We start from the raw sequence: 11157 nt of genomic DNA, 5'->3' as shown, positions 1-11157 counted from the left end.
GGCTCACTGCAACCTCCGCCTCCCAGGTTCAAGTGATTCTCCTGCCTCAGACTCCTGAGTAGCTGGGATTACAGGTGCCCGCCAGCACGCCTGGCTAATTTTTGTATTAGTAGAGGCGGGGTTTCGCCATGTTGGCCAGACTGGTCTCGAACTCCTGGGCTCAAGTGATCCCCCCACCTCAGCCTCCCAAAGTGTTGAAATTACAGGCATGAGCCATGGTGCCCGGCCTTAGATTTATTTGTCTATCTGTCATTCACCACTCGGTAACATGGAAGTAGCCCCCATAAGGTCAGGGACCTGGTCTTTTTTGTTTATTTCTGTATCTTCAGGCCTGCAGTAGTGCCTGGCACATAGTTGGTGCTCAAGATTTTTTTCTTTTTTAAGACAGGGTCTTGTTCTGCTGCCTAGGCTGCAGTGCAGTGGTGCAGTCATGGCTCAGTACAGACTCAACCTCCTGAGTAGCTGGGATTATAGGTGCATGCCACCATGCTTGGCTAATTTTTTGTATTATTTCTGTAGAGACAGGGTTTCATCATGTTGCCCAGGCTGGTCTGCAACTCCTGGCCTGAAGTGATCCTCCTGCCTTGGCCTTCCAAAGTGCTGGGATTACAGGCAGCACTTACACCGTGACCAACCAAGATGTTGGTTGAATGAATGCATTGCTGTGGCCATGAGGGTAGGATATTATGACTGACAGCCTGCTCCAGCACAATCACATGGTTAGTGTGGGCAGTGGGGCAGGTTCTTCAGAGAAAGCGGGGATCATGGTGCTAACAGAGCTGCTGGGAGAACTGGGACCCACCCAGACCTGTGCCTGCCTGTGAGTTCTGATGGTCTGACACTTTCTTTTTCTTTCTTTTTTTTTTTTTTTGAGACGGAGTCTCGCTCTGTCACCCAGGCTGGAGTGCAGTGGCCGGATCTCACCTCACTGCGAGCTCTGCCTCCCGGGTTCACGCCATTCTCCTGCCTCAGCCTCCCGAGTAGCTGGGACTACAGGCGCCCGCCACCACGCCCGGCTAGTTTTTTTGTATTTTTTTAGTAGAGACAGGGTTTCACAATGTTAGCCAGGATGGTCTCGATCTCCTGACCTTGTGATCTGCCCGTCTTGGCCTCCCAAAGTGCTGGGATTACAGGCTTGAGCCACCGCGCCCGGCCAATGGTCTGACACTTTCACATACATTATTCCTTTATCCCTCACAACACACCAAAGAGGTAAACATTATTGTCCCCATTTTACGGTTGAGAAACTAAGGCACAGAGAGGTTAGGTAGTATATGAGGGTCACACAGGATTTAAGGCTAAACTCATGAGTGTCGTGCTCTATTGCTATGTCTGTTTCATTCCCATTCTCCTGTACTCACTAAACACCAAGGGGTATGGCAACTCCTACCCCTGCTTTCCCTGCACTCCCCCAAAGTTCCCACTTGGTCAGCCCCGTGAGACAAACCAGCCCCAGCTTCTCCTCCTCCCTCTCCCTCTGTTCTGCAGGGCAGTCCTTGCCTGCTGGGAAGGGTTAACAAGGAGTGTTTGTAGCAGCCGCGGTCTCCAAGGAGAGGGGAGGAAAGCAGAGTGGGGAGGCCGGCAGCCACCCCAGGCTCCGTGGCCGCAGCCAGCAGAGGGTAGGAGGCAGCCAGCTTGATCTGTCCAGCCCTGGGAGAAGAGAGGAGTGTCCTCACCTCCACCCGGCCTGAGAAGGGTGAACTCTGAGTGGACTGGGCAGCCTGAGAGCAAGGTCGCTGCAGGGCCACCAGGGAAAGCTGTGGCAAGGACTGAGGAATGTGGGGGAGCAGGGGCTGGGCCTGGCCTGGTGGCTGAAGCCAGTGGCAAGTAGCAGCATTGGAAGTCCGGGGCTCTCAGCGAGTACAGGGGAACCTCGGAATCAGGGAGAACCCAGCCGAAACCCAGCAGCGGTGGGAGGAGAGAGGTGGCAGTGGGAGGGGGGAGGTGTCCACCTCCTCCGCTGCTGGGGTCCAGCCATGTCCCAGCCTGCGGGAGGCAGGAGGAGGCCCAGGACCCTAGAGCCACCTGTGTGCAGTATCCGGCCTTTCAAGTCCAGCGAGCAGTACCTGGAGGCCATGAAGGAAGACCTGGCTGAATGGCTTCGCGACCTCTATGGGCTGGACATCGACTCGACCAACTTCCTGCAGGTGCTGGAGACGGGCCTGGTGCTGTGCCGGCATGCCAACGCTGTCACTGACGCTGCCCTGGCCTTCCTGGCTGAGGCACCTGCCCGAGCCCAGAAGATTCCCATGCCCCGGGTCGGGGTCTCCTGCAATGGGGCCGCCCAGCCAGGTACCTTCCAGGCCAGGGACAACGTCTCCAACTTCATCCAGTGGTGTCGAAAGGAGATGGGCATCCAAGGTAACCACGCTGCACCCCCTTCCCCATCCCAGATGCTTATCTTGGGGGGTATTCATCTTTTCTCAAATGCACAGGCTAGGTCTGGGGGGCAGGATCCTGGGTCCTCATTCTAGATTTGCCTTGAACCACCTCTTTTTTTCATGCCTCAATCTCCCCACTTCATAGTAAATTCTCAATAAATAAATATGTTGATGATTGATAAATGCTGATGATTACTTCAGTAAGCATATATCAAGCACCTGTTCTGTGCTGAGCACTTTGCTGGGCGCCAAGGACACAGAGGAAAGAGACCCAGCGCCCAGTGAATTCATGGTCTAGCAAGAGAGGCAGAAGGCCAGGCGCGGTGGCTCACGCCTGTAATCCCAACACTTTCGGAGGCTGAGATGGGTGGATCACCTGAGGTCAGGAGTTCAAGACCAGCCCGGCCTAACATGGCAAAACCCTGTCTCTACTAAAAATATAAAAATTAGCTGGGCATGGTGGCAGGCTGAGATAGGAGAATTGCCTGAACCCAGGAGGCAGAGGTTGCAGTGAGCTGAGATGGCGCCACTGCACTCCAACCTGGGTGACAGAGGGAAAGTCTGTCTCAAAAAGAAAAAAAAAAAAAAAAAAAAGAGAGAGGCAAAGGGATAGATATGTAAATTAAAGGCCTGAAGTAGAGGTGTAGTGCTGGGAGCAGGGGAGGAAACAGCAGCCTGATTAGGTGGAATGGGGCGGAGAAAGGTTGCCTCATAAAGGAAGGAGATTTGTCCTGAGTCTTTTTTTGTTTGTTTGTTTGTTTTGTTTTTGAGACTGAATCTCACTCTGTCACGCAGGCTGGAGTACAGTGGCGTGATCTTGGCTCACTGCAACCTCCACCTCCCGGGTTCAAGCGATTACTTGTGCCTCAGTCTCCTGAGTAGCTGGGATTACAGGCGCCCACCACCACGCCTGGCTAATTTTTGCATTTTCAGTAGAGATGGGGTTTCACTATGTTGGCCAGGCTGGTCTCGAACTCCTGACCTCAAGTGATCCGCCCGCCTTGGCCTCCCAAAGTGCTGGGATTACAGGTGTGAGCCACCACACCCGGCTGGCCTGAGTCTCAAGGAATAAATATAATTTTGTAGGAAGGAAATTCTAAGCAGGGGGGACGACAGGGGCAAAGGCGCAGAAAAAGCACAATGTGTGAATGACTGGGGGGAGCCTGGTGGGGAGGGCACAGGGCTAGGATGAGGAGAGAACACAGGAGGAGACAGATGGGATGACGCCAGGGAGGGGCACCGTCATGCTGGGGCTTGTAGAGTTCAGGGAGTGACATGTCAGGATCCTTCATCTCCTTGGCCTTGAAACCAGGAATGGGATAAGACTGGATGTTGCGCCATCCTCCTGGCCAAAGGTGGCAGGGGTGAGACTGGGGAAAGGGTGTGGCCTGGGCTACTGGCTGGTGGCTGGGCACTGAGGAGCAGAATTGGAAGGTTAATAGAAGCTAGTGCTTTAAGGAATGCTTGCATGTGCGGAACATTGTGAATGGTTAACAACTGTTAGCATATCCAATCTTTACAACAACCCCATGAAACAGACTACATCCCCATTTTACAGAAGAGGAAACTGAGGCTCAGGGTCTAGCTCAAGGTCATGCGGTTGGTAGTAAGTCAGGACTCCAGCCTTAGTGGTTGGCTCCAGAGCATGTCCTCAGTGTGCCTGGTTGGGCCTGGGTGGGAGCTGAGTTTGAGATGCCTGGCGGAGATTGGAGGGGAGAGGCGTGGGTGGAAAGTGGAACAAACCGCTTCCTGCTCCTGGACCCACCCAGGCAAACTGAGTGGGGAGAGGGGAAGGTGGAGTTCATCCTTCTCTCACACTCACAGCCAGTCTCCAGGTGCCTTTGCTTTGCTGTCACCTCTTCCCACCCGCAGCCTGTCCTGTGAGATGGGCCGCGTGTCTGTACCCAGCACCTGAGCAATTCCGCCCAGACCCCTCCTAGGGGGCTGACTTGACCCCAAGATTCTGAGACCCAAACCACTCCCCATGTGACATGTCAGGATCCTTGCTGCCCCAGACCGGGGATGACCCCAGGGTTTCCTCCCCGCTCGCCCCTGCCCGGAGGCTCAGGTCGTCTGGGGGCTCACGCTGCTTCTGCCCTTTTCTCCCCGCCTCCACTCCAGAGGTGCTGATGTTCGAGACGGAAGACTTGGTGCAGCGCAAGAACGTGAAGAACGTGTTGCTGTGTTTGCTGGAGCTGGGCCGCCGGGCGTGGCGCTTTGGCGTTGCGGCGCCCACCCTCGTGCAGCTGGAGGAGGAGATCGAGGAGGAGGTGCGGAGGGAACTGGCCCTGCCTCCGCCCGACCCCTTGCCGCCAGCTCCCCCCAGGCGCCAGCCCTGCCACTTCCGGAACCTGGACCAGATGGTGAGGGGCTCTGCACACGCCCTCAGGGCCCCCTTCCCTTTGTCCTTCGTGCTCCTCTCCCCAATCCCACTCCAGTCCCCTCTAATCCACCCGCTTCTTGAGCTCCACTGTCCACCCTGACACGAATTCACTGTGTGGCCTTAAGGGACGGTTCCACTCTGAGCCTCAACCCTAACCACCCGTAGTAATTAATGGCCATGTCATTTCTCAAGCATTCTTACCAGCCCAGCACTGGATGCCCCTCTCATTTAACCTCTGCTGCGACAGTTTTCAAGAACACGGACGGTGGCACTCTCTGAGACACCTTGGTTCAAGTCTTAGTTCCACTGCTTTGCAGCTTGCCTGACTTAGGGCAAATTATTTAACCTCTCTGTGTCTGGCTTCCCTTATCTGCAGCATGAGGACAGTAACAGCACCTACCTTCATTTAAACGAACCAGCACATACAAAGTGCTTGGAACAGGGTCTGCACAGAGGGTCGCTTCACAGCAGTTAGTTCTGTGTGGTTAACCCCTGGGGAAAATGGAGCTCAGGCAGGTTTCTTAATGAAAAGCCTATGATGCGGTGGATGCAGGGCACTGACCCCAGCCTGTCAGATCCCACAGTCCCCCCGTGACACTCCGCTGCTTCCATCAGCTGACCCATGAGGGCTCTGGACCTCATGGTAGGTAGGTCCATGGGTGACCACCCAGGTCTCTTCTCACTGGGTCATTTACAGCCTTATCCACTCCCTCCTTCCTTCTCAGCCCCCAGCCCTGACCTCAGCAGAAACCTCAGGGGTGACTGTGGGGGCAGGTAGGCCCCCCATTTTGACCCAGAGTGGGGAAAAGAGAGGGCTGAGTTCACCACCCGCCCACAGGTGCAGAACCTTGTGAGCCACTGCACGTGCCCGGTGCAGTTCTCCATGGTCAAAGTGTCTGAGGGGAAGTACCGTGTGGGTGACTCCAACACCCTCATCTTCATCCGGGTAAGTCTAGGCTGGCGGTCAAGGGACCCCCAGAATAGTGTTTCTTGCCCAGGCTTGGGACAATGACAGTAAGTCCCCCAGAATATGGGACTTTGCTCAGGCTTAATGGCAATGACAGTAAGTCATCATTCACCCCAAGCCATCAGGCCTTGGAGCTCTCCTTCTCTCCCTGGGAGAATTCCAGGAGATCCCTGGCAAAGGTGACAAGACTATCTCTTCCTCCCATCAGGGCAGCCAGAGCCACCACCCTCCCTCTCTGCCACCGTGGCCCAGTCTAGAGCGTGTTCTCAGGCGGAGTGGGGTATGGAGAAGGGTGCTCACACTTTTCCATTCCACTCCACCCACAGGCTTGATTAGAGGAAGCGGCTTGAGAACCCCAAGTTTGGTTTCAGTGCATGGCCCCAGCCACACAGACCCCATAATTCCACCCCCACCACTTGCCTGGGGGTACATTCAGCAGTGAGTAGCAGCACAGGTCTGAAATGTGCCTTCCATCCCAATACCTGGCCTCACCAGAAATGGTCTGTACCCACGGGAATGGCTAGCAGCTCGGGTCATGGCCCAGCCCTTTCCTGGGGCACAGGCCACACCTGGGAGCAGAGCCAGCCTTCTGGGCCCTCCCCTAGACCTGAGGCAACAGCCCTGTGATGCAGATAGGGGCAAGAACTTGTGGCCCCACTTTCCAAGACAGGAAGCTGAAGCTTGAAGAGACATGTAACTTGCCTGAGGGTGGAGTGGGATCAGGACTCCCATGGGCTCTCCCACACAGGCCACAGAGGCAAAGCCAGTGGCATTAGGGTCCCATTTTGGACACAGGCATGTGTAGATGCAAAACTGTTTACAGCGAAAGGAGCGCTCTGGGGACAGCCTCTGCAATGCTTTTGGGATCCCTTGTCCAGTTGTGGGACAGCTTTCAGCCTGGCCCCCACCCTTGACCGCATGTGTTATCTGATGCCAGTCATGGAGGAGGAGATTTGGGCTGCCTTTTTACGGCACACACATACATCTATGTGTGGATGAGTACCTGGATGAGAGCATCCCCGAGTGGGTGCCGGAAGCCCGCAAGGTGGTCCAGGAAGAGAGGCTGCCCTCCGCCCTGCCCTCAACCTCACCCTTGCCCCCTCAGATCCTCCGGAACAATGTGATGGTACGTGTAGGGGGCGGCTGGGACACGCTGGGCCATTATCTGGACAAACATGACCCCTGCCGCTGCACATCCCTCTGTGAGTCCCCTGAGGGTCCTCTCCCTGCGGGGTTGGTTGAAAAGGCGTAACTCTGGGTTGGGAGGCTGGAGGCAGAGGTGGGAGGTATGTCTGATCTCCAGGGGGAAGAGGTATGTGGGGAGGCTGGAGGAAGGAAGGCAGTAGTTGGGCACAGTACAGTACTAAATGTCACCACAAGATGGTGTGCAACACACGCAGAAGCAGCATTTGGCCAGGGTGCATTTTGGCAGAGCTTAGGTCTGGCTCTGGGATCCACAGTGTTGGTACCAAGTGTGACTTGGAAGGTCTTTAGTTCTTCCATAATCTCCATCAATGCCTCCAGCCACTCCAAATAAGCACATGCTCTAAGGGAAAGTTGTGTACCTGCACTACAAACATAGCTTTAAACAAATCCCCCAGCTGGGTCCCCAAGCCCCTCCTGTAAAGAAACTCTGGTGTTGCCACTGTAGGTCCCACTGTTTTTAGTGTGGGGTGTGGGGCATGGGACCACTGGGGGAGGAACAATGGGCCCCATCAGCAGGAATTGAACTCTTCTCTCCTCTCCTTTCTCCGGGGCACTGTTGGTAGCACACAAGCCAGGCAACTTCCTGAAGCCCCTGGCCCCACCAGTGCAGCATGAAGTAAGGGTACAGGATGGACCCTCACAGACCCAGCCTACGATGACCATCAGCCGCTCACAGAGCCCGCCACCCCCCGTGGACTGGAAGACATATGCCTCTTCAGGCCGAAGGCTGAGGTCCCCCACCCCATCCTCCCCCAGACCCCGCAGGGAACGGGGAGCAGGGACGGGGGCGTCCAGAGAGATGGCACCATTCCTGAGGTATGGGGAAGAGATAGGGAAGGGGCTCTTTTTCCTTTGGAGTGCACATTCTCAGAGGCCACCACACTCCAAGATAAGAGGAGCAGATCCCCAGCAGTGACTCTATCCCGAGACCACAGGTGTTTGGAACCAGAAGCACACCCAGTACCTTTGGGATAATGTGGTTACTTCATATGCCTTCCCATTTCACAGAGGAGGCTCAGAAATGGAACAGACTTACTCAAGGTTTCCTACCATTTCACGGTAGAGCACAGACTAAGACAACCCATGCACTCCCCTCTGTCTCTCCACTGCCCTGCAACTGGTCTGGGGCCATCCCTCGAAGGATCTGAAGTCACCTCAGGCCAGGATCAGGCTTCCTTCTATCTGCTACACAGGGAACAAGGGCACATAGACTTAGGCAGTGACTGTCATAAGGAGGATTTCAAGGCAGGCAGGGAGGAGAGGGAGCATAGGTTTCATTCAGCGTGAAGTCGAGCCCCCTGGGTGTTCTCACTGGGGAAAGACCGTCACTTCCCCGAGCCAGGGACCACACTAGATGACCCTGCCGGCCTGAGGAGTCTCCCTTTGCAGCCTTGTGATTCTCCCTTTCAGGTGCCAGGAGAGGTCTCTCACCCCATCTTGGAGGCAGCCGACAGCTGGGGACAGCCCACCCAGCCCCCAGTCCTCGTCTTCCCAAAAGGGCCGAGACCCACGGTGCACCTTGTCAGGAAAGAGGGTGGATAGATACCCCCCTGGACTCCCCAGGGGAAGGATTCCCACATCTTGGGTTCATGAGAAAACAGACAGCCAGGGAACTGATGCCCGGAACCCCACCCCACAAAGACTCCGAGACATCGAGGCCACCACCAAAGGGATATCAGCAAGAGGACTATCTCCCCTGCCTCGTTCCTGTAGCCCAGCCGAGCAACTGGGCCTCAGGCTGCCACTCCAGGATAAGGCCAAGGGTGCGTTCCTCCAGTTCAGGGAGCCAGAGTCTGTCTGTTCTCCAACCCCTGTCCAAGACCTAACCAAGATCCCCATCCGGCTGCCCTCTCCTCACCCCCCGACACCAGGAAGGAGCTTTCCTGGTGCTACAAGTATAAGTCCCGGGACAGAACTTGGGAGAGACCCCATTCCACTAAGGGCCGTCACTGCGGACCTGGCTGGGTCCACGCATGGGGACTGCTCTGTGAAAGTGAGGCAGGAGGACCAGCAGTTGGACATCCAGCTCATGGCAGAGGCCAAAGTGTCCCGGGACCTGGGCCCACAGGAGCAGGAGGGGCAGTACACACCTCTGCCCCTGGGCAGGAACAAGGAGCAAGCCATCTACTGTAGCCTTGAAGAGGAGATTTTGGGCAACATGAAGCTGCTAGAAGTCGGGAGTGCCTGTCTGCAGGGCACAAGGTCTGGGGTCATCCCTCGCAGTGGGGTCTATGTCCCCAGCCTGGGTGGGCGGTGGCCTGAGCCTGGGGGTCCTTATGACAAAGTCATCCAAGAACTGGCTCAGGGCCCCCCACCCCTCCTTAAAGTGGACCTGGAAGCCTGGAAGGCAGCCCCGACTGGCTCCCCTAAGCCAGCTGTTACCCCAGGACCGGGAAGCCTCAAAGGGAAGTTGGGAGCCATACAGAGTGGGCCCAGCACAAAGGCAAGCCTGAGTGCCAAGGGCACCCACATGAGGAAGGTCCCACCTCAGGGAGGGCAGGACTGCTCGGCCCCTACTGCGTCTGCCAGCCCGGAGGCCTCCACACCTTTGCCCTTGGACCCCAACTCTGACAAAGTCAAGGCATGTCTAAGTGAGGGCAGGAGAACTCTCCGGAAGCCCAAGAAGGTCCCGTCCATCTACAAGCTGAAGCTGAGACCCAGGATCCGGCCCCGAAGAGACCACAGGCCTGAGAAGCAGCCTTCACGAATCCCCAAGCCACTGGCCTATGTCTGCCTGCGTCCAGCCAGGCCGCCCCGCAGGGACAGACTGTTGAGAGCTGTGCTGGGCAGCAAGGGAGGGGAGGCATCCCGGGTGGACGGAGCTTCAGTAGGTGAGGAGGAGGAGGAAGGAAAGGAGAAAGAGCCAGCCGCTCCATTGGAGAGCAGGCCCCAGACTCCAGAGGACCTGCGACCTCACTGGCTTGATCAAGCTCCACTTCCACCTGAGGAGGAGTCCTGGGTCTGAGGCACATGAACGTGTCGGGGAGGAGGGAAGCAAAAAGAATGGCCATGTATACACTGGATTCACAGCTGCGGGAACAGAAGGGACGTTCCCTCATCTCCACACAGGGCCTTGGGCAGGAGTGGGTCAGAAGACAAATATAGACTCCATCTGCTCATCTGAGCAAAGGGGCAACCCACTGCTCTCACTCCAACTCCAGAGGTAGGCCGGGGCAGTGAGACCATCCTATATCTCATGACTCTCCCTCAGAACATCTCCCCACACTCCTGGCCTCTGGCCCCTGGCCATGCCCACCTGTTTCCATAACTCCCATAAGTTATTAAACGCATGTGATTCTACCTTGAGCCCCAGCTTCTTTTTTTTAAAGTTTAGAAACAGAGTCTTGCTCTGTCACCCAGGCTGGAGTGCAGTGGCACTATCATGGTTCACTGCAGCCTCGAACTCCCAGGCTTCAAGTGATCCTCTCACCTCAGTTTCCCAAGTAGCTGGGACTACAGGTAGGTGCCATGACACCTGGCTAATTTTATTTTATTTTATTTTTTAGAGATGGGGCCTTACTATGTTGTCCAGGCTGACCTCAAGCGATCTTCCTGCCTTGGCTTCCCAAAGCACTGGGATTAAAGATGTGAACAACTGAGCCCACCTCCCCCTTCCCCCTAGCTTCTTGAGCCCCTCTAGGACTGTGGTGGTGCGGGGAGGTATAGCTTCAGATGTTATCCCACTGCAGGAGATGGGGACTAGGAGGAAGGAGTTGGTGGTGAGAGAGGCTTCCTCTTTTGAGGCTCAGCCAGTCTTTACAGGCAGCCCCATCTTTCCTGGAAGTGGCTGGTGGGTCAGCACCACGGACAGAGACATCCTGCCCTCAACACACACGCTCCTGGAAGGCACCCTTGCCCAAGACTTCAAAGCTTTGCTCTGGAGTTTGGGTCCTGAGATCACTCAGGGACAAGACGGGTGGCTGAAAGTGTTCCTAACACATCTACATCCAAGAAGTTATGACTGAGAGGCTGCAAAGTCTCAGCCTTGAGTGGGAAGGACGAGACGCAGACGGAGAAGCTGGGATTCAGTCCCATTATGGAAATTTTCCAGACTGGCAGGGGAGAAGTTCTGCTTCCCTTCTGAATGGTTTGAATTAGTTGGAGGGTTTGGGGTTAGGTGGAAAGGTGATACGTCCCAAACTCTTCACCGGTGGTCTCCCTGTTGACCTGGGCTTTGGGACTGGGGGCCACCTCACCACCTTCACCCTCCTTCCACACGC

At 55.9% G+C, this 11157-nt stretch overlaps 1 protein-coding gene across 1 annotated transcript; it reads left to right on the top strand.

Annotated features, from left to right (window-relative positions):
• Positions 1–10237, top strand: LOC105485125 (growth arrest specific 2 like 2). Its single transcript, XM_011747326.2, has 6 exons — positions 1–2361; positions 4503–4744; positions 5603–5710; positions 6837–6933; positions 7501–7753; positions 8348–10237. The coding sequence occupies exons 1-6, from the start codon at positions 1977–1979 to the stop codon at positions 9900–9902; spliced, it is 2640 nt and encodes an 879-aa protein (XP_011745628.2). The 5' UTR covers positions 1–1976; the 3' UTR covers positions 9903–10237.
• Positions 10238–11157: the final 920 nt, after the last annotated feature.

Source organism: Macaca nemestrina, chromosome 17 (assembly GCF_043159975.1).
Source record: "Macaca nemestrina isolate mMacNem1 chromosome 17, mMacNem.hap1, whole genome shotgun sequence".
Lineage (NCBI taxonomy): Eukaryota > Metazoa > Chordata > Mammalia > Primates > Cercopithecidae > Macaca > Macaca nemestrina.
The sequence above is the reverse complement of the archived record's forward strand: the minus strand, read 5'-3'. Positions and strand labels throughout refer to the sequence as shown.

Bases quoted from the DNA above. Each gene is read 5' to 3' on its own strand.
- LOC105485125 (XM_011747326.2), top strand. From the start codon at position 1,977: ATGTCCCAGCCTGCGGGAGGCAGGAGGAGGCCCAGGACCCTAGAGCCA. The intron at 2,362-4,502 runs GTAACCACGCTG...CCTCCACTCCAG, and splicing joins AAAGGAGATGGGCATCCAAG to AGGTGCTGATGTTCGAGACG. The intron at 4,745-5,602 runs GTGAGGGGCTCT...ACCCGCCCACAG, and splicing joins TCCGGAACCTGGACCAGATG to GTGCAGAACCTTGTGAGCCA.